Genomic DNA, 22,915 nt, shown 5'->3' with positions numbered 1-22,915 from the left:
TTCCCCTTCTTGAAACCGAAAGTGAAACAGGAAATCTATTCATTCATTCCAGTATTCCAGCCACAAGCCTCAAACGTGTTTGTTTACACTTACGTTCGTCAGCATTTATGATGAATATTTCATTTTAAAATCACAAAATCGGATACTTGTAAGGCATTTCTTCCTCACCAAATCTAGAAATAATTTCATGAGTGATTAAGGTTGAGGTTTGATCTTGATCTTAACAATGGAATCGGTTTGCGCGCATACGACGAAGGTGGCGTTGCACACTATTGGAATTGGAGGTGTAAAAAAACGCACCGTATTTACGCACCTCCGTTGCCGGTGTAAAAAAAAAAAAACGTACCGTTTTTTATGCACCTCCGTTGGTGGTGCTGGTTGATTAATGAAAATGTTGCTGCTTGAAGCTCGAAGGAAAAAATTATAGTTGTTGTTGAATTGTTAACCTCACTTATTAGACAAAAGACATACTGTAGACGTTTCTGGTTTCCCCTATATATATCAACAAAACACAACGAATAAGTATAAGACACTAAGGACGAATGAGAACTGTGTAGTATGAATGGCGTAGATAAGGTAACTAAACATAAACAATGATTGGACAGGAAGTTTCTTTAAACACGATAAAACGTTTTTGAAAAACAACAAAGAAGAAAAAAAACCCAATATAAAAAGACAAAGACGCGGTAAACGAAGACACTGTTATGATGATATAATATTATAAAATGACGTTTACATTCAAATGCATGTCGATAACATTGAATGGTACCATGTTGTTTTTCTAAAAAATATAATTGATAATAATGATAATGATAATAAGGTGGCGTTTTTATGAACCTCCGTTGGAGGTGTACAAAAACGCACTGTTTTTATGCACCTGCATTGGAGGTGTACAAAAACACACCGTTTTTATGCACCTCCATTGGCGGTGATGGTAAATTAATGAAAATGTTGCTGCATACGTCCATGAGGTTTAAATAGTTTTAGATTGTAGTTTAGCACACTGCTTAGTGATTACCGATGTACGTTTATACAATGATAATAAATGAAAGAATAATAACAATAATTTTAAAAATCAAAAGTAAATAGAAACATGGCACACAAATACTGATCTCAAATAAATAAATAATTTTAGAAAATTAAAATTGAAGTTTTTTAACAACATGATAAATAGTTTTTGAAAAAAAAAAAAAAACAAACAAAATAAACAAAAAAAAAAAAAAAAGAAAGAAAAAAAGAACAAACAAAAATGATGTCTTTCTCAATAAAGTAAAGTTAAAAAAACAAATATCTACAAATGGGAAACAAACCCTGTACTTTCAAGGTTAGAGTCTGACAGCTTGTCCACTGGGCTACGGAGCCACCTGACTGTTCATCAGATTTAATAAGGTCTTTCTAAAACATTATTTTTCCTTCAATACAACTTCTATTTTCTGGTTCTATATTTCGATTTTTAAAATTATTATTATTTTTATATAAATTTATTAACAAAAACATCCTACAGATGTCTCAATATAACTTTTGCCGTGTCCAAATACAGAGCCACAATTTCACTGATGAAATTGGGTGGGATGCATGACGGAGGTGTATAAAAACGGTCCGTTAAGATACACCGTCAACGGAGGTGCATAAAGACACTACATAATAATAATAATAGATTAATTTAAAGTTTTAAATATATGACCAGGAACTATACCAACAAAAATGATGTTATTCTCAATAAAGTAACCTTAAAAAAAAATGTCCACAATGGGGTCGAACCCAGTACTTTTAAGGTTAGAGTCTGGCAGCTTATTCCACTGCGCTACGGAGCCACCTGACTATTCATAACATTTATTAAGGTCTTTCTATAACATTATTTTACCTTCAATGCAACTTCTATTTTCTGGATTTACATTTCGATTTTTCAGATTATTTCTTTATTTTTTAAATTTATTTTGAACAAAGACGTTCCTCCAGATGTCACAATATAACTTTTGCCAAGTCCAAATACAGACACAGCATCGCTGATGAAATTGGGTGGAATGCGCATGCGTAATGGAGGTGCATAAAAACGATCCGTTTAATTTTTATATGTCTTTTCCTGAATTCCAAGACGAGTTAGAATCAAATAAAAACAAGAATTACTCTTGTTTTAGGAGTCAGCGGGAAAAACAACAAAAACACGGATGAAGTGGCAAATCCCTGCCAATGCCAATGGTATAAATTAAATAATGCCTGATAGATTAAAAATAAAAATAGGATTTCCTTTGTCTTAAAGGAAAATATTCTGCACATCCTCATAATAAGGAACAATTCACGTATATATTTTTGGAACAAGATGAATCTGTGGCAGTTAATAGTAAATAGTTGACGATTTACGGGACCAACTGGTAAGGTCTGTGACAAAGAGGAAATATGAGAGAGAGAGAAGAAAAGGAGAAAATGAAATAGAGACAGAGAAGAACATTTTTCATATCACTCCATTCTCCATGACAGTTAAGTGTTGCCGATTTACCAACTGTGACACAGTCCGAAGCAAAAAGTGGAAATGAAAGAGAGAGAAAAGAAAAAATCTGAGAAACAAAGAAAATGAGAGTAAATATTAAATGACATCACTCTGTGGCAGTTAATAGTAGATAGTTGCCGATTTACCAACTGGCACGGTCCATGGCTAAAATGGTGAGTTGAGAGATAAAAAGAAGAACACGGAAGAAGGAATGAAAAGAGAAAACGAGAGCATTATTGATATTATTAACAACAATTAGTGAGAGAGAGAGAAAGGAGAAAATGACAGAGAAACACACAGATAGAGAAAAGAAAATGACAAAGAGAGACAATGAAAAAGAGAAAATGATAGATAGAGAAGAGAAGTGAGAGTTTAAATTAATATTAATAACATCACTCAAGAGAAGTGAGAGCTTTAATTAATATTAATATTAATAACATCACTTCGTGACACTAACGTTACTCAGTGGGAATAAGTCATTCTTTGTCTTCCTCTAGCTCTCTTTCCTTCGATCATCCCAGATGTTACCAACTTTTCTATTCCGTCTCTTCTCCACACAAGTCCCAGAAACCGTAACTGCCTCTTTCTGATGGTATCGATCAATATTCTTCCTTTTCTCACCTTCTCCAACACTTCCTCGTTCATATACCTGTCTGACCATGATAGCCTCAACATTCTTCTATACACCCACATCTCAAATGCCTCTAACCTTCTCGTACATTCTTTGTCAAGCGTCCACGTTACACAACCGTATAAAATGGTACTTATAAGGTATGTTTCTACTACTTTCTACTACTGAATCAAAAGCTTTGGAATAATCAATGAAGCATAGATAAAGTGACTTTTGTTTTTCGATTGACTGTTGCATTATTGTTTTCAATGTAAAGATTGCATTTACCATACCCTTTTCTTTAACAAAACCAAACTGCTCGTCACTTATCTCTGGAGAGATATCTTGCTCCTCATTCTTTTCATAAGTATTCTTAATATAATTTTTGTGGCCTGACTCATTATGCTGATTGTTCTGTGTTGGTCACAGTCAATAGTTCCTTTTTTTTGGGTATCGTAATGAATACTGATTGTCTCAAAACATTAGGCAATTCACCCTTTTTGTATATGATATTAAAGGCTTTTGTCAGAATGTCTATTCCCAGATCATCGAGGGCGTCAATCAATTCTATTGAGAAACTATCTTGGCCTACCGTTTTCCAAGCAGCTTCTACTTCTCGCATAGTCTGGGGATCCGTGTTCGCAGTAGAGATTTCTTTATCCAAGCACGTCCTTTTGTCATCCACTAAATATTTTTTATGTATACTGCCCAACATTCCAAAATTTCGTTGTTGTCGATAAGTGTATTACCGATTGTGTCTTTAACGCATTTTCTTGTAATGTATTGTCCTCAAAATAGTGGCAAGGCTGAGATTCCACTTCAATTACTATTAATAGATATAATGAGTACATCACCTGGAGTTAAAGGGATATCTATCCAATGGAAAAAAGAAATTTATCTATATAAGACCAGAAAAGGGACTTGTTTTTAATAATTTTATCGATTTCGATTTGCAATCGAGATACAGCTGTGTTGCCATCTTTGAAAGTTTTGGTGTAGCTTTAGATATCCCAGATATTGTCTGTATCACACAAATGCAGCCAAATTAACAATTAAAAGTAGCTGAAATATCAGTATTAAACTCTTGTATGACCACCAGACAGCAGCAGAACAATTTCGGTGATTTTTTGTTTGTTTTACTCCAGATATTTTGCCAAATGACAAAATCTCAGAACAAGGGAAGTAATCCATATTTAGGCTCTTATTTTTTATTTAATCTTTGCATTTAATTAAATCTTTTTACATTAATTCTATCTTATATTGTTTAGATATAATTTGAAAAATTTACCAAGTTTGGCCAAAGTCACAGAAGAATGAAGCCATCAGTATCAGCAACTCGTCTACCCCAAAAGAAATTTTATCGACAGAGAGCGCACTCCAATCCAAATTCTGACCATAATTTAGATTAGTAAGTAGACAGTTGAATTTGTCGAGGAGACTGGTCGTTACTTTAGGCACTTTATTACTTTATTATTATTATTATTATTATTATTATTATTATTATTATTATTATTATTATTATTATTATTATGGAATGTCTACATACACACTTTATTATTATTATATTATTATTATTATTATTATTATTATTATTATTATTATTATTATTATTATTATGGAATGTCTACATACACGGTAACCAGCCACCTAGCCTCAGGATCTATGTAAACAGTAACTGGTTTGCAGCTGCGATACAAGCAATGCGACCTCACTGTCTTGTGATTCTGAGTGTGTGTGCTGCTTTTTTCACGGGCACTGTTCGGGGGTTGATATCTGTGATGGGAGGGCAGCCTACTTTGAGATTGGCCAGATACATGTTAATGTGTGTGAAGCAATTTAATGCATACATCGTGGACTAGTATAGATTTTATTTTTTCGCATTTATTATTTGTTATTATTATTATTATTATTATTAGTATTATTATTATTATTATTATTATTATTATTATTATTATTATTATTATTATTATTTGTTTGTTTGTTTATGTTTTAACACTAAGACTTGTTTAATTCCTGTTTCTTGTGTGTTTGATTCTTTTTTTTCAATCCACATAATAATCAGATCCTGGTTTCTTCAATTTTCTTTTGGCGTGGGTTGGAGGGAAGGAGTAGTTTTGTTATTGTTTTAAAACAAATTTTATTACTTTATTATTTTTTAATGAACACGCGTAATTTGATTGACATGTATCAATTTGGAATCGTCCTTTTTGTGAGATGAGTAAGCTTTTAAAAGCAATGTATTTTCTGTTAGTTTTAGATGTAAAAGTTATATAGTTGCGCATTTAGGACCCTATTCTAATTATACCATAATTATTTATTTTATTTGGTCGTCTCGTCCTAAAAATTTGACAGTCACAGTCCAATTTGAGATCAGTCGTAAACAACCACTCAAAAAGTGGTAAATTCAAGAAATCAATCAAATAAAATATCATGATTAAATTTCATCATGGATGAAATTGTGACAGGTTGAAGAATCGAGAGTGAGCGGGATTTAATGCTACAGTATGGTATCACCACTTTATTAGATTCAAAAGAGGGCTGGGCTTTGCAGTATGGGTTTGTGATGTAATCTGTGGCAATTAAATAGGAGGGGAGGGGGCTGGGCATAGTCTTGACAACAGGTAGACAATGACAGTTGTAAAGAGAGACTGAGCGATGTCCTTTGTTTTGGGATTGACAACTGTGCATTGTGACCAATGAGTTTGGTGAGAGTTTACTGTCTGTCATCACGGCTAATCTCTTTGACTCTTACAAATGTTGAGAATAAAAGAGTGAAAGTTAATCCAATCTGAATAAAATGTTAGCTTGCATCATAGCTGGTTTTGATTGACAAACCTATACAGGGCTGCCATATGGTTTTTGTTTGAATCAAATTGCTCAGTCTGTGGTGGACTAAGAACAATGTTTACAACTGGTTTGAGTTTACCATATTTGTGTAAAATGTTGCAATTATGGACAGGAAATTCAACTTCAGTTAATTGTAACTTTGGTAAATCGCAACATTTTCGCTGATCCCAATGTGTTGCGATTATCCGGACTGGACTGTAATAATAATAATAATAATAATATTATTATTATTATTGCGATCATTATCATTATTATAATTATTGTTATTATTACTATTAATTTTGTTCTGATTATTATTATTATTGTAGAGTTAGTGTTTACTGTTTAAAAAATGTTCACTTCTATTCCTCCTAGCCCGGTGTCTCCAGACAGGATGGACTGGTCCACATATTACCCAGATCATTTCACATCACAACCAGAGGATTCCAATTCAACCACTTTAACAGATAAGAAGCCAGTTGTTCAATTTGCCGACATTGGTTGTGGCTATGGTGGTTTGCTTAGTAAGTGATCCATAAATTTCAACTCATAATTCTGGGTGGGGTTTCTGACCTCCCATAGTAGGCAGGGAGGCACTTACTGTGTCTTATCTGTTTTCCAACATGCTTTCTGTCTTTGTCTTGGAATGAGATTATTTGGTTTTGTCCGGGCCCCGGCTGGATACCCTAGCTGGGAGGGAAACAGTCAAATGTATTGTTATAGTTTTGGGAGATGATATTGTTTGTCTTGTGAATCATCTCTCTGTTATGCACTATATTGTTTTCTTTACATATTAGCATTATTATTATTATGATTTGTAAACTTTTATGTGTATCCCTCTTAGTTGGGACCTGTGCTTGTGTCTGGATGAGACTTTTAGGTGATCTCAAACTAAGTGTGTACTTTGATAGTGTGATCTTGGAATCTACACCTGTTTCCTATTTGAACAAATTCCTTTTTGTCTTACCTTTCTTGGGTGCTTGAATTGAAGTTCTAGAACTTTTTACTATCCCATTTTCCTCCTTTTGTACTGGCGCTGATATGACCTTAATGTGTTGCAAGTGCCGTAAAACACTCAAAAACCAAAAAAAAAAAAAAAAAAACTCAATCAACTCATATTTGGATGGTATAAAGGTCTAGTGGGCTATCCCACGAGTTTTCAAATTTCATATTCTTATGTTTCATGGATGGCATTTCTCTCGATAAAGCAGGAAAACTGTCTCTCTGAAATCTTCCAGCTAACCTTGTTTGGTAATGGTGCGTTGATTTTGTTAAAAGATGAAAGTATTTGCTGTGTAAAAGAAACAGTTAAGGGAAGCTAGATGTATCTGTATCCTTTTCTATGATTTAAGGGTGATACAATTTAATGCAGAGAAGCTTTCACGAAATATTTTTGTCGATGGTCTATACAAGAACATTTTTCAGGCTCTTTTGATTTTAGCAAAAAAGGCATTCCTGATGTTTAAAAAAACTTGAGCTTTTTATATAGCGCAATATCCAGTAAATGTTCCCCAAGCGCTTTACAAAAGGTCCCTGACGCATAACGTGTAGAACAATACATGATGCCTGTTAGGTGATATTACAATTTTTTCAGACAGACAACCAGGTATAATTTTACACCTGAGTGCTGTGACTGGGGGGCGGGGGGGGGGGGGGGTTCCCTACCTCCCATAGTGGGCAGGGAGGTACTTACTGTGTCCTCTATCCCCCTATCTCTGTTTTCCAACTTGCTTTCTGTCTTTGTCTTGGAATGAGATTACAGTACTTGGTTTTGTCCTGGTCCTGGTCAGATGCCCTGCTGAGAGGGAAACAGTCAAATGTATAGTTAAGAGTTTTGGAAATGATATTTCTTCTTTGTAAATCATCTCTTTGTTATGCACTGTATTGTTATATTTACGTATTATTTATTATTTGTAAACATTTGAGTGTATTCCTCTTAGTGGGGACCTGTGCTTGTGTCTGGATGAGACTTTTAGTGATCTCAAACTAAGTACTTTGATAGTGTGCTCTTGAAATCTACATCTGTTTCCTATTTTAACCAATTCCTCTTTGTCTTACCTTTTCTTGGGTGCTTTAATTTTTACTATTCAATTTTCTTACTTTTTTACTGGTGCTGATATGACCTTAATGTGTTGCAAGCGCCGTAAAGCATACCTGCCTACTTTTACAGATCGTCCGTAATTGTTACAGAAATTAGGTAGCAATTTCGGCATATGGAAATGGAAGAAATATTACGGATTTTGATTTCACAGCAATTCGGTCGTAGTGTTAGAGAACGAAAAACAAAACAATTATTCCGTCTACTTTAATGCTGATAGGAGCCACTTGGAGGAAGCGCTGCGTCACGTGATCACTTTTTAGCGTTGCTTTAGCGTTGATCACTGGAGCCCACCAACTTCAATTTGATTTAAATTCTATATTATTATTATTCTATATTTTCAAACGGAATTGTGTTCAATTTATATGTTGTGAATTCATTCATCTGGATAGTGTATATATTCGGAAAACTTGTGCAATTTTAAACAATAGTTTAACACCTATTTATCGCCTGCCATCTCGGTCCCTTTGTTTACAAACAATGAACGCCATTTTTGGTTCCGAGTCAGTGATGGAGAAAGAAACAATCGAGAGTAGCCGAGCGGACGATAAGAAAGGGAAAGGAGGTGGTGAAGTGAAAGACGGGGCGAGCGAGAAGGAATGTGTTGGGAAAGGAAGTGTAAGAGGTGTGAAGGGGAAAGGTAAAGGAAAGAAAACGGAGGGGAGCAGTTACGGTGCTGGTAGTAGTAGCGTTGGTAGCAGTGAACTGGACTTTAATGAAATAAAACAGCAACTCAGTGTGTTGATGGGATTGGTGCCAGTGGTGAGCCAAATGAAGGAGGCCTTTGACCGTTTTAATGAAATGGAGGAGGAAGATGCTAATGTCAATATTGGCCTTTCGCGGCCAATATGTAATGATGACATTGAGTCTGATCTTTCGCGATCAGGCAGTAAAGATGTAAGTAATGCTGACCTTTCGCGGTCAGGCAGTAAAGATGTAGAATGTAATGCTGACCTTTCGCGGTCAGTTGATATGGTGCCAGGCAGTAGTAGAGATGCAGGGATGATGGAGCAGGCATTCTCATATTTCGAGAATGTGGTAGGCAGGACAGAAGTGAAAGGGAAGGTGCTGGCAGAGAATGTTTCAACTGGTGTTACACAGGTTTTATGTGACGGTCTGCCCAAGGATACGATTACTGCTCTCTCTGAAAAAAAAATATCCAGTGCCAACAAATTGGTGAAGGAGGCCTTTGACCGTTTTAATGAAATGGAGGAGGAAGATGCTAATGTCAATATTGGCCTTTCGCGGCCAATATGTAATGATGACATTGAGTCTGATCTTTCGCGATCAGGCAGTAAAGATGTAAGTAATGCTGACCTTTCGCGGTCAGGCAGTAAAGATGTAGAATGTAATGCTGACCTTTCGCGGTCAGTTGATATGGTGCCAGGCAGTAGTAGAGATGCAGGGATGATGGAGCAGGCATTCTCATATTTCGAGAATGTGGTAGGCAGGACAGAAGTGAAAGGGAAGGTGCTGGCAGAGAATGTTTCAACTGGTGTTACACAGGTTTTATGTGACGGTCTGCCCAAGGATACGATTACTGCTCTCTCTGAAAAATATCCAGTGCCAGCAAATTGCTCTAGACTAGAGGTTGTCCAATGCAATGAGGAGGTTTTTAAACAGATATCCCCTGCCTCTAGAATGAGGGACGCATCCTTGCAGAAAGTGCAGGTATCGCTTATGAAAGGCATTACTGCTGTTTGCAGGGCTATGGAGATGGTGAAAGGAGATAACAAAGAAGTACTGGAAAATATTTCGGATGGAGTCGCTTTGCTCACCAATGCCTCTCATAGTTTGGATATTTATAGAAGACAGTCACTTCGCGGTGAAATTAGAGATGACCTCAACGCTCTCTGTACCGCTTCCTATCCTGTTAGTGACAAGTTATTTGGGAGCAACATTAAAGATAAGATTAAAGACATGAACGATTCTATTCGAGTGGCAAAAACCACAAGGAGATTTTCCCCGTACCCGTCCCATGGCCAGAAAAGGTTTCCTTTTTTAGGCAAAGGTCAACCATGGAAAGGTCAAGGAGGGGGGACAAACACCTTTCGGGGGAATACAAGGACATGGAACAACCACAAACAACACCACAAGCAACACACATTCAAAAGGAGGAATTAAAGGATAAGGTAACCCATTTGCATGGGGGCAGAACTAAATTATTTATATCTACTTGGAAAATGTATACCTCTGATCCTTTTATTATTCAATGTATTTCTGGATGTGCAATTGATTTTTTGTCCCCTCCTGTTCAAATGAAACCAGCTCATACTATCCAATTTAAACAGGATGAAAAGTTAGCTTTACAGGAGATGATAATACAATATGAAAGGGATGGTGTTATCCAGAAATGTACACCGGAGGAGGGTGATTTTGTTAATAATGTTTTCCTTAGGGAGAAACGTGCTATACCCGGTGAGCAGAGGAAAAAGTATCGAATGATATTAAATGTAAAACATCTCAACTCCTTTGTGCGTTATCGCCATTTTAAGTATATAACTTTGATAGATATATTAAAGTTTCAGTTCAATCTTTTATTGAATTAGAATGGTGGAAGTCTGAAGGCGTCCACAGTAAGAAACGATTACATATAGATAACCCTTCTTTTGTGATGAGAACTGATGCTTCAGGTCATGGCTATGGAGCAATTATGAATGATGTTGCCACACAGGGTATGTGGACGGAAGAAGAGCAGATGGATCACATCAACGTTCTAGAAATAAAAGCAGTTTATTTAGGACTTCAATCTTTGTGCAAAGATATTTCCAATTGTCACATTCGGGTAGAAGTAGATAATATGACAGCTGTTTCTTACATTAATAACATGGGGGGAACCCATTCAGTTAAATGCAATGACATCACACGAGAGTTAATTTTATGGTACAAAACCAGGGGAATATGGATTTCAGCATGTCATATTCCCGGAGTGGAAAATACCATTGCTGATGATTATAGTAGAAAATTATCTATTCATACTGAGTGGTCGCTTAATCGAGCAGAGTTCAATAAGCTTTGTGATCATTTTGGAAATCCAGAAATTGATCTTTTTGCTTCTAGAACCAATTTTCTTATTCCCAAATATATGTCGTTATATCCTGACCCATCTGCCTGTGCCATTAATGCCTTTTATCATTTATGGGCTGGATTTGTGTATTTATTCCCTCCATTCAATATGATCCCCAGGGCTCTACAAAAGATACAACAAGACAAAGTATCGCGAGCGTTGGTGATAGCACCAATTTGGCAAACACAGACTTGGTTCCCCAAACTTATGACTATGCTGATAGCGCCCCCGGTCCATCTAAAAGCCTCAAAACACCTATTGACATTGGCATCAGACAGGGCAGCTGTGCACCCTTTGTATCCAAAACTAAAGTTGATGGCTTGTCTCTTATCAGGGCAAAAATCCGGAAACAAGGAGTTTCCAAGCACGCCTTAAAAATAATTATGAAAAGTTGGCGTCGCAACACCCAAAAACAGTACAATAGTTACTTACTGAAATTTATCCAGTTTTGTGATGCTGATGGGGTGGACCCTATGAGTAAAAATGTTCAGACTACTATAGCTTTTTTGACAATATTATTTCAATCTGGATTGGGATACAGTGCCATCAATACAGCGAGGTCAGCAGTGTCAACATTGAACGAGACCGGTTCAGATCCGCTAGTGTGTAGATTTATGAAAGGTGTATTTCATTCTCGACCCACTCGTGCCCGTTACACTACTGTTTGGGACATATCTACTGTGTTAAATTATTTAAGATCACTTTCCCCTGCTCGTGATCTTAACCTTTTTATGTTAGGAGCCAAACTTCTTATGCTATGTGCTCTTGTTACGGGACAAGGTGCCAATCATTTCATGCCATGACTATTGAATCATCTTGTTTATCTATTCATGATAGCAAAGCTATATTCCATATTAGTAAATTGCTTAAACATAACTCGCCTTCTAATCCTCAAACAATTATTACACTCCATGCATTTAATGAGGACAGGCGGATTTGTGTTATGACATATCTACGAGCATACTTGAAACGGACTAGACCACTTCGATCTTCTAATAAATTGTTTATTAGCACCCTTAGCCCTCACTTAGGAGTCTCCAAGGATACACTGTCACGTTGGATTAGACTTATCCTAACCAAGTCAGGAGTGGATACTAACATATTTAAAGCACACAGCACACGATCAGCATCTTGTTCTTCAGCAGCTAAGGGTGTAGATATATGGCATGTACTTAATACGGCAGGATGGAAAAGGGAGTCTACCTTTGCTCGATTCTATAAAAAGCCCATTGAATCTCATTCGGAATCTTTTGCAAATTCAGTACTATCCTCAAAACCTGCCCTGCTTTGAAATCTCCAAGTGGCTCCTATCAGCATTAAAGTAGACGGAATAATTAAAAAATTATACGAGTCTTACCTTGGGAAGACGAAGTATGATGATAATTATTCCGTCTCTTAATGCTGAAGGAGTCAATTGCCCTTCCCTCCCTTGCCCTTACTATTAATATGATTATAATTCTATATTGAGTATTATTGTTGTTTTTCGGTGAAATTGTGCTATATATTACACATGTGTAACCTATCGCGGGATAAGTTCATAGAGTACTTAGTTTAGTTGTGTATTATCATTACTACACACTTGTTGTGGGCAGCTTTTTCGGAGTTAAATAGTGATCACGTGACGCAGCGCTTCCTCCAATTGACTCCTTCAGCATTAAGAGACGGAATAATTATCATCATACTTCGTCTTCCCAAGGTAAGACTCGTATAATTTTTTAATTATATTTTTTTTCTTTTAAGTTCCCGCAGTTATTCAAGAAAGAAAAAAAATGTTCCCTTTAAGTAATAAAGCCTACTGCTCAGTTCACGCCCATGATAGCTTAGTCGGTTGCCAGCTCGTAATGGTGGAGGTCAACAACATTTATTTTACGTATAGAAGGTTGTAGAAAAGCAGTATTTTTTATACTTTTGTTGTTGTTGTTGTTGTTAATTGGTGGAGTATTACTAAAATTTTACCATTTATTACTGATGAATTTTGTGTTGGCTACTGATTTTGAAATATTCAAGTAGACAGGTATGCGTAAAGCCCTAAAAACAAAAAATGAGTGCTGTGAGAGAATGTGAGTAAAGACCCTTTATCAAGGACTCAATTGCAGAGATGAATGGCGAATCTGGAAGGCCCAGTGTGTCAAAGACACAGGAAGAAATAAGGTCTAAGGTTCGGACATAGGGTGTGAGGTGGCCGGGTGCTTAAGGCACTGTACTCAGGAGGGTCCTGGGTTTGAGCCTTTCCTCGGGTACTTTTCTTTTTGATTTTGTTCTTGTACAAAAGTATTAAGGAAGGCCATTTTATTTTTATTTTAAATGGACGTAATTTTCATATCGACATATCACTGTGAAACAATGTTATGATCAATCTCTCTTTAGATTAGATGAACGCAAACAAGTAATGAATAATTTTTTTCTCTTTTATTTACATTTGTGTACACAGTCAGTTTATCTCCCATGTTTCCTGACACTCTGATGCTTGGAATGGAAATAAGGGTGAAGGTCAGCGATTATGTAAGGGACCGAATTTCAGCTCTGCGTCAACAGCATCCTGGCCAGTACACCAATGTGGCATGTGTTAGGACTAATGCCATGAAGTATATGCCAAATTACTTCTCTAAAGGCCAAGTAAGTGGTCTGTTCTAAAAAGAAGATCATTATCATATGGAAGGCGATGTCAGTACTGCATTTTTTTGTCTTGATTCAATATTTTAGAAATTTGCACATTTTGTTTAGTTTTCATCTTTCGATATTTAAAGCAAAAAAATATGATTATGAGAAAACCAAAAAATTTTTTAATGTTGACATACACTGACAGGACACTTTTTCCATTTATTTTGTCCAATTTGGTTTGAAATCCTTTTATTTTGAATTTTTTAATTTATGACCAAAAAAAAAAAAAGAAAAAAAAAAGGCAAAACATCTTCTTTGAAGGTCTATGAATTTTTGACAAGGTCACCTTTTATTAAGAAGAAAAAGGAGCTCAAGGTTACCTCAATAAACTTATTATTGTTTTTCTTCTCTTTTTTCAGTTGACCAAAATGTTTTTCCTGTTCCCTGACCCCCATTTCAAGAGAACCAAACACAAATGGCGGATCATTAACCAGACATTATTGGCAGAGTATGCCTATGTTTTGAGTGTTGGGGTAGGTCATTGTCAGCGGTTAATAATTGTATGCATTTAATTTACATGTATTCTCTGGTCATGTGCTGTGATGGTAGTCGTGCGGTTATGTGGACTAGTGGTATGATACTCGCCTTTGGGTCGGAAGGTCCTGGGTTCGAGCCTCGCTCGGCGCATAGTTGAGTCTTTGGAGAAGGCTCTTTACTCACATTCTCTCACCGTAGTCAGGTGTAAAATGAGTACCTGGGTCAATTTAGTTATAGTCAAAACTATAACTTTACATTTGACTGTTTCCCTCCCAGTCAGGGTTAGGACAAAACTGAGTAATCTCATTCTAAGACAAAGACAGAAAGCAACTCTGTCCGAAAAAAAATTGTAATATTGCCTAAAAGGAGTCATGTCCCGTCCTACATGTTAAATGTTGCTGTTGGCCAGGGACCCCTTGTAAAGCGCTTTGAGCACGTTTCGTGGATATTTCGCTATATAAAAGCTCAATTTAGTTATAGTCAGCCTGGTTGTTTTATGTACCGTGCATCTAGTCTTTGTCCTATTGTTGTTTTGTGTATTTTTAAGGGTTTTACAACACTTGCAACACATTAAGGTCATATTAGCGCCAGTAAAAGGGAGGAAATGGGAGTCAAAAAACTTCTAGATTTACATTTGAAAGAACACAAGAATAAATAAAGGGGAATGGGTTCAAATAGGAAACAGATGTAGATTCCAAGAGCATACTACCAATGTACTTAGTTTGAGATCACCTAAAAGTTTCATCCAGACATCAGCACAGGATCCCACTAAGAGAAACACACTCAAATGGTTACTGAATACATAACTAACAATACGTAACAGAGAGATGATTTACAAGGGAAAAAATATCATCTCCCAAAACTATAACTATACATTTGACTGGTGTTTCCCTCCCAGTCAAGGTTAGGATAAAACTGAGTAATCTCATTCTAAGACAAAGACAGAAAGCAACTGGGACAACAGATCTAGGGTATAGAAGACACAGTGCGACCTCCTAGACGGCATGATTTACACTCTTATTATGGTGTTATGAAAAAAATGTATGTTCACTTAATGAGTACAATAAGTGTACAGACCATAGCAACTAAAGTACTTTCCTGTACTGTCTCCTGATCCAATCAGCCTGTGAGATTCTGAGCATCACTCACAATTTTAACACAGGCGATTTTTTAAAATGCATGGTGTTGTCAGGTGTCACAATGCGATTCTGTCAGTAATATGTCAAAGTATTGATAAATGGGGGTCCCGAAAACTCGTAGAACATTCGCTTTGCACGCACAGTGACCGAGATTGATCCCGGGTGCGGTCGAGATATTTTCCTGCCCTCCCCCTGTCCACCCAGCATTGAATGGGTAGCGGAGTTTGTTAGATTTGACGGAAAGTACTTTGCGATAGACGTGTCCTATACAAAGGATAGTTAACAATTGCTATTGTCCATTTCACGCTATAGAAGCCGGGAGAAACTCCAGCTCCATGGGCCGAATGGCTCTGAAGGAAGGATATGAATAAATTCTCACAAACTGTGGGGCTGATTGCTTTGGGTGACAGGCAAGTATATAAGATGGCTATAGCACTGACCAGTATTGCCAGTTTATGGATGAAAATTTGAATCTTTATTTTAAACTGGTGCAAATTTGTCTAGCAGATGGGTGAAAATGAAATGCATAACTGAATTTTTCCATGTAAAACAGCTTAAACAACACCATGTTTTTGGAATTTGGCATTAAAAAACGCCAAATTGGCACCCCTGAGCCCAACTTTTACTTTTGGCAAATTTTCTAATTTTTGTCAGGTGTTTATAAGGACATCTATGAACTTTTATTGTGAGGTTAAATTCAAATAAAAGATTGAGTTAAGCAATAAAACATAATTGTTTTTAAAAGAATCCAATTTGTATTTTAAGAGTAGAATGTATATTTTTAGGTGATACACATTCTTCGTAGATTAAATATATATTTGTAGTCATGAATGATTGATATACAAAGTTCCAAACTGACACACCTACCTAGTGCTTCAAATGTTAAAGCTTGTGCCATTTCCACAAAAGACATTTAAAAAAGTAATGCCTGTAAAACAATATTCGTCAACATTGTTCGAAATAGAAAGGATCATAGAATACAGTGAAGCATTCCTATTCACCATTTGAATTCCATCCGACCTGTAGTAGAGGCTCTAGGCTTGACAGAAGAAAAAAAAAACTTTTAAAATAATTAAAATATTAATATTATTACAGCTGAGTGTTAATATCTGTTGAATGAAGACTCAAATGCAAAATTGTTGTCCTTTGCTTTAATGTGTCGACAAAACTGCTCCTTCATATCTATGCAGCCTATATTTCATTGTACTCTTCTTCCAGAATTTTAAGGTCTAGTGATCATCTCCGATTAAGTGGTCCCAAAAAAGGTTCCAAAAAGTTTTCTAATAGTTCTTTTTCTCATGCTACCCCTTCTATTTGGAACTCTCTTCCAATTTCTTTCAGAACATGCAATACAGGAAGCTATTTTTAAGATAAATATTAAAACTTATTTTATTAGAAAATATTTGATAGATTAAAACCAGTTTCCGTAATATAGTTTATTTTTTCTTGGCCTGAATTCTTCGATCCATGATTTTTGTATGACTTGTAATTGAGGCCTTGATGTTGTATTGAAAATACATCTAGAACTGTTTGAATATGGAATAGGTGCTGTATAAATGATTAACATTAGTATTATTATCTTATTGACTTCTAACTCGATTTCCTTCTAATTCATGTCAACAAAATACCCAGTTGACAATTCACATATAAACTAATATTTAAGAAAAATTGCTGAACACATCATGTCAAAGTTTGAGAATGTAATGAGATTGCATAAGAAGCCTATAATATTTAAGAAAAAAGCTGATCACTTAAAGCTCAAAGTCTAAGAAAGTACACAATGAAACAAGGTTGCATAAATATGAAGGAGCAGTTTTGTTTTTTATAATTAAAGCAATGACTATTTTAATAGTTTTGTCAATTGATTGATGATTTCCACAGGGTCTGGTGTACACGATCACAGATGTGAAAGACCTGCACGATTGGATGGTGGAACACTTCACGACTTTTCCATTATTCTCTAGAGTGGAAGATGAAGAACTAGTAAGAATTGAGTCCCTCTAGGTTAGCTAAACAGGCATGGTCAATTAAGTAAGCCCTTGGAATATAATAGACATTTAGATAACCAAGCCTCTCAGACCGTCGTCATAAGTGATTGGTATTAGTAAACATAGCAAACTACACAGGTTTTACTATTGATGATATGTGTCTTAGTACAATACCCACCATTTTACCCCTTGATCAAGAGAACCAACACAGAAACCTAAGTGTAAGCAACAACCAACTATGTTTGCCCGAGCACTTATGAAGGTGTGTCACAAATTCCATGTTTTGATTGGTCAAATATCTACTGGTTAATTCATTAAAGAAAAAAAACAATGTCCAGACATTTAAAGTTGTCTGAAATAGACTTAATAATAAAGCACATTTATGCTTATAGTGCTTAGAATATCCATTCTGTGTGAAGGAAGCTCTAGGAGTAATGCAATCAATCATTAAACAACTGATTCAACTAACAGTCACACATATTAGCGGTGTCATAGATAGCAAACAATGTCAAACAAAATCTTGAGGTTCTTATTGAAAATGGTTAAAGTTAAAGATGTTGCTGTTCTACCAGAAGTAGAAGTTTGATCCAGTCTTTTTGTGTACCATCATCAGCTGAGATGACATTGCCTAAGTAGATTTAGACAAATTAGATAATATTGAGTTTTGTGAGAGTTGCTTCTTTTACAGCCTTGTGGTCTCGTGGTATGACACTGACACTCTCCTTCGGAAAGTCCAGGGCTCGAGTCCTGCTCTGAGCAGCTGAGTCCTTGGAAAAGAGCACAACCACGATTTTGTCGTTTTCGACTCCTCCTCCTCATTATTATTATTATTATCATCATCATCATCGTGGTTTTTTTGAGTGATAGCAATGGACCTTTTGAATGCTTCATGCTGCTGTATTTTCTCAAACTTGAGATCATAATGGTTCCAAAAATCAAGTCTTTCATTGTTATTTGACATTATATTTCACAGAAATCAGATGTCGTGGTTGAAAAATTGTACGAAGGAACAGAGGAGGGTCAAAAGGTCACAAGAAACAAAGGTGACAAGTTCCTTGCTGTCTTTAGAAGAGTAGAGCACAAATTGTCATAACATTTAACATCTCATTCATTGGTGACAGATGAAAATAAATGAAAACACAAAAAATTGTAATATTTTCTTCTTTTTTTTTTTCATGAAAATATAATCTAAGAGATAATGTACAGAATAAACTGTGCCGGAGGGGGAGGAATATGGCCATGTGTATACAATTTATAAAGCATTGCACTGGCAACTTAAGAATGATGGTTTGAGCCCCACCTTTCGGTATCTCAATTTCTCTCTCAGAAAAAAACCCCCAAAAAACTTAAGGCCAAAGGCTTATTTAATGGCATTGTGCCTGACCCTTGGAGTTTTACAGCTTTCTTTGGATTAGGTAGAACCTGAAGACACATTTCCACCCAGATTGAATCAAAGGAATTTTATATGTATTATGATTTGTTCTTCGAAAGATCAGGAGGCAACTTCCCATTAGTGGATGACTGGATCTCCCAAAACTATAACTATGCTTTTGACTGTTTGTCTCTCGGCAAATGGACCGAGCCAGTTGGAAAACAGATATTATATTATATGCGCATAAAAGACATAGTAAATAACCTCCCTGTTCACTATTGGAGGTCGGGAACCCCACCAGAATGTCTGGTTTGTTCACCTGTCAAAAGTCGAGCTCACCAATAAAAAAAATTTAAAAATTCCCAGAAGGAAGGGTAGGGGTGGGGGGGGGGGGGGGCTGTATCACAACATTCAGGGGATTTCCTCCAATGTGCCTCGTTACATAAACAGGTTGCCATCCAAAATAAACATTAAGCAGGCAATTTATATTCATGTATTCATAGGAAGAATACTTTTAATCATAGGGAAAAAAATAAAAACAACAATGGGATGAAACAAAATTTTATTGTAAATTTTTCGTTTTTCATTGGAGAATCCTAGTCATGCAAGAGAGGAGCAAGCAGGAATTAACTCATTATTCGTAAGATTGCATGCAAGTTGTTTTGTTTGTTTTAAGGGTTTTACGGTGCTTGCGGCACGTTTAGGTCATATCAGCGCCAGTAAAAAGGAAGAAAATTGGATAGGAAAAACATCTAAATTAAAAGGACTTGAGGAAACAGTAAGACAAAGGGGAATGGTTCAAATAGAGAACAGATGTAGCTTCCAAGAGCACACTATCAGTGAACTTAGTTTGAGATCACCTAAAAGTCTCACCCAGCACAAGATCCCACTAAGAGGAATACACTCAAATGTTTACAAATCATATTAAAAATAGGAAAATAACAGTACATAATGAGATGCTTTACAAGGAAAAAAATATCATCTCCCAAAACTATAACTATACATTCGACTGTTTCCCTCCCAGCCATGGTCAGGACAAAACAAAGTAATCTCATTCCAAGACAAATGCAGAAAGCAATTGGAAAACAGAAGACACTGTAAGACATAATCAGAACAGAGAGATGATTTACAAGGAAAAAAATATCATCTCTAAAGGTACTATACATTTGACATTCTCCTTCCCAGCTGAGGATCCCCACCAGGACCAGAAAACAAACTGAGCAATCTCAATACAGAGCAAAGACAGAGAGCAACATGGAAAGGGGGAAAAAGCACGATAGAAGACACATCAAGTAACCTTACCTCTTGCAAAATGAATATTGCATGAAGAATCTTATATCCTTTCAAATGGATAGATGATTTACTTGGGAAAAAATATCATCTCTCACAAAAAGAGTAATTCATTTCGTTTGACTGTTTACCTTTCTCCAGGCTGGGCCCAGAGAAAAACAAATTATAGCCCCATTCTAGAAAAGGTCACAAAGCCACATGGATAGGACAAATAGTTTAGGGAGAAAGATGAGAAAGCAACGCTGTAGAATTGATAAAGAATCAATCAGACAGTGGAGTCCACCGTCCCCACCCACTGATAAGAGTCAAGGATACCCATCCAGAAGAGAATTGTATTTCAAATAATTGTCATCCACAACTCAGTCCTTAATGGCTGATTTACATGAGAAACCTACAGTGCTGTAGTCATTGGTTTTCTGCATGCATCACATTACTGCACACTATTCCTGTGTGACAAGAGTTTTTTTGCTATAATGTCTCCATAACTGCATGCAAGGTTCGGATAACTGCACACTCTGCTTCGACCATCTTCTACTTTTCCCATCCAATATTTTTACAACCAATGTAAATTCACTTTCACACATTTATCAGGGACATTCTATAGTGCCATAACGTTATTTTAAAGGCTAATTACGTATTACAACACGTGAATCTACACCGTTTGCCATGCAAAGTGTCATAATCATAATGTTAGTAGTGAGAGTTTACAAACGGCAAATCTTCGTCATTATCTCCTTATGTATTAAGTCTTCATAACGTCACGCTTTTGTCAACAATCTTCCAATTTTCCCATAAGATTTTAGTTTTACGACCAGAGTAAATCAATGACAATGAAAACATATGTGTGTACCAATAATTGGTATTAGGGCGCCATCACACTGGGCGACGAAGGCATGTCAATGTCAATGAGTTTTTCTATTTAATTTTGATGAGCTAAACAAAATAAATTACTTGATTTATAGTACAGAATTTATTTTCAAAAATTCTGATAAGCCTTGGTCGTTCCATTTGATAGTTTGAACATGTAATTCATATATCATAGGAGATAATCTATGCTTTATTGACGTCTTTAATGTCAGCAAGTATTGTCTCCCTTCACATATTGGGTAACTGAATGCCTTTTAGCTCTCCCAAGCACCGTGCAGAAAAGCGATGGCTACTGTACAAATATAATAACAATCCTTATCAACAATTATACAAGACAAGACTAGCAGGAAAATAAATTACATCACAATTAAAATAACGTAAACCATAGGGCAAAAGACATTCCATTCATACAAAAAGGCAACAGGCAACATTTTTAAAAAAATGATTATTTAATGATTTCAGATTAGGTTTTAAAATATTAGTGTAAAAATAACCAGATCAACATGGGATTTCAAACCAATGAAAAAGACATGATTGGAAATAACAAATAAATTTATTATAACAAACTCGCATTTTACGAACCCTTGCCTTTAACAAACTATTTTTGAAGACCTTGTTTTTTTACCCCAATATTAATCTTTGTACCTGTTCCTCCACAAATATATCTATAATTTTTCTGGTCCCTCGAAGTTCATTATATGTATAGGAGTTGGAGAGTGCTTACAAAAATAATTAATAATTAGGAGAAATTTAATCGAAATATGAAGCAAGAATAATAATTTAAAAATTAAATAAACCAGAGACCTTTAAAATATAGTTCGAAAATTCGACGACAATTCTTAACTAACTTAAAATCTCCTCTCCTGAGCATTCTATCAATTATGTATTTCGTTATATTTTCTTTAAAAAATGAATTAATGATTGGTTTACAGTACAGTAAAATCTGAATTTCAACAAGCACGAGCAAGCAAAATCCTATCTTGGATGGTGGCATAAGATTAATTACGACCTTTTTTCATCCATGAAATGTGCTTTACAAGGAGCCCATCCCATAACCCCACTCAACATGTAGGACAAACATGATGCATGATAGGCACTATAAAATATCTTTTTCTCTTGAAAAAGAAAAAGCAGTTACGGCCATGTACCAGTACTCTTTTTACAGTGGATTTTTTGGGTAAGAAAATGTGAGTAAAGAGCTTCTTCAAAGGACTCTAATTTGGGCCATCCACTCCAGATCATAAAACCAGACTACTAGGACACATTTTTAACAAAAGAGATAGTGGGTAATCCCATCTACAAATACGTGGCCATAGCTCGACTTTATGTGAAATTTCATGAGAATTCTGAGTGAAATCAGATCCTAACCTCGGTGATAAAAACATGACCGTGGCTCTGCATCATATGAGATTTCTCACTCAGTGAACTCTTTTATAAATTGGGACCATGTCTTTAATTCATATGAGATTTCTTAATTAAACCTTTTATGAATTGGGGACTTATTTGACAAAAACATGACCATGGCTCCGCTTGACAATCATTGTTGATCAGATCATATCTGGACAAGGTTATTGTTTTTGTTCATTTTTAAGGATTTTCCGGCGCTTGCAACACATTGAGGTCATATCAGCGCCAGTAAAAAGGAAGAAAATGGGGTTGTAAAAAGTTCTAGAATTACAATTAAACCATCCAAGAAAAGGTAAGACAAAGGGCAATTGGTTCAAATAGGAAACGGATGTAGATTCCAAGAGCACACTATTGAAGTACTTAGTTTGAGATCACCTAAAATTCTCATCAAGACAACAAAACTTAATACAGTGCATAACAGAGAAGGAAAAAAATATCATCTCCCAAAACAATTAATACGTTTGACTGTTTTCCTCTAAGCAAGGGCATCCGGCCAGGACAAAACCAAGTAATCTCATTCCAAGACAAAGGCAAAAAGCATGTTGGAAGGAATATAATCCTATGGGAGGTCAGGAACCCTACCTAGTTGCCAAGGTTAAGAATATTTGATGTGAGTACAGGCATT

At 35.9% G+C, this 22,915-nt stretch overlaps 1 protein-coding gene across 2 annotated transcripts; it reads left to right on the top strand.

Annotated features, from left to right (window-relative positions):
* Nucleotides 1-42: 42 nt before the first annotated feature.
* On the top strand, nucleotides 43-18,507 carry LOC144978622 (tRNA (guanine-N(7)-)-methyltransferase-like). Of its 2 annotated transcripts, none has more exons than XM_078924914.1 (7): nucleotides 43-148; nucleotides 4,367-4,506; nucleotides 6,300-6,448; nucleotides 13,521-13,705; nucleotides 14,110-14,223; nucleotides 17,248-17,397; nucleotides 18,328-18,507. In XM_078924914.1, exons 2-6 carry the CDS (start codon nucleotides 4,412-4,414, stop codon nucleotides 17,368-17,370), a joined length of 666 nt encoding a protein of 221 aa, XP_078781040.1. In that variant the 5' UTR covers nucleotides 43-148; nucleotides 4,367-4,411; the 3' UTR covers nucleotides 17,371-17,397; nucleotides 18,328-18,507. The 2 variants fall into 2 exon arrangements, with proteins under 2 accessions (XP_078781040.1, XP_078781039.1); XM_078924913.1 differs by having other exon boundaries at nucleotides 54-148; nucleotides 17,248-17,349.
* The last annotated feature ends 4,408 nt before the right edge of the window (nucleotides 18,508-22,915 follow it).

This window comes from Berghia stephanieae, chromosome 8, assembly GCF_034508935.2.
Source record: "Berghia stephanieae isolate SIO BIC M18660-M18661 chromosome 8, UCSD_Bste_1.3, whole genome shotgun sequence".
Lineage (NCBI taxonomy): Eukaryota > Metazoa > Mollusca > Gastropoda > Nudibranchia > Aeolidiidae > Berghia > Berghia stephanieae.
This window is presented reverse-complemented; position numbering and strand designations above follow the sequence as displayed.

Bases quoted from the DNA above. Each gene is read 5' to 3' on its own strand.
- LOC144978622 (XM_078924913.1), top strand. From the start codon at position 4,412: ATGAAGCCATCAGTATCAGCAACTCGTCTACCCCAAAAGAAATTTTAT. The intron at 4,507-6,299 runs GTAAGTAGACAG...TATTCCTCCTAG, and splicing joins TCTGACCATAATTTAGATTA to CCCGGTGTCTCCAGACAGGA. The intron at 17,350-18,327 runs GTAAGAATTGAG...TATATTTCACAG, and splicing joins GAGTGGAAGATGAAGAACTA to AAATCAGATGTCGTGGTTGA.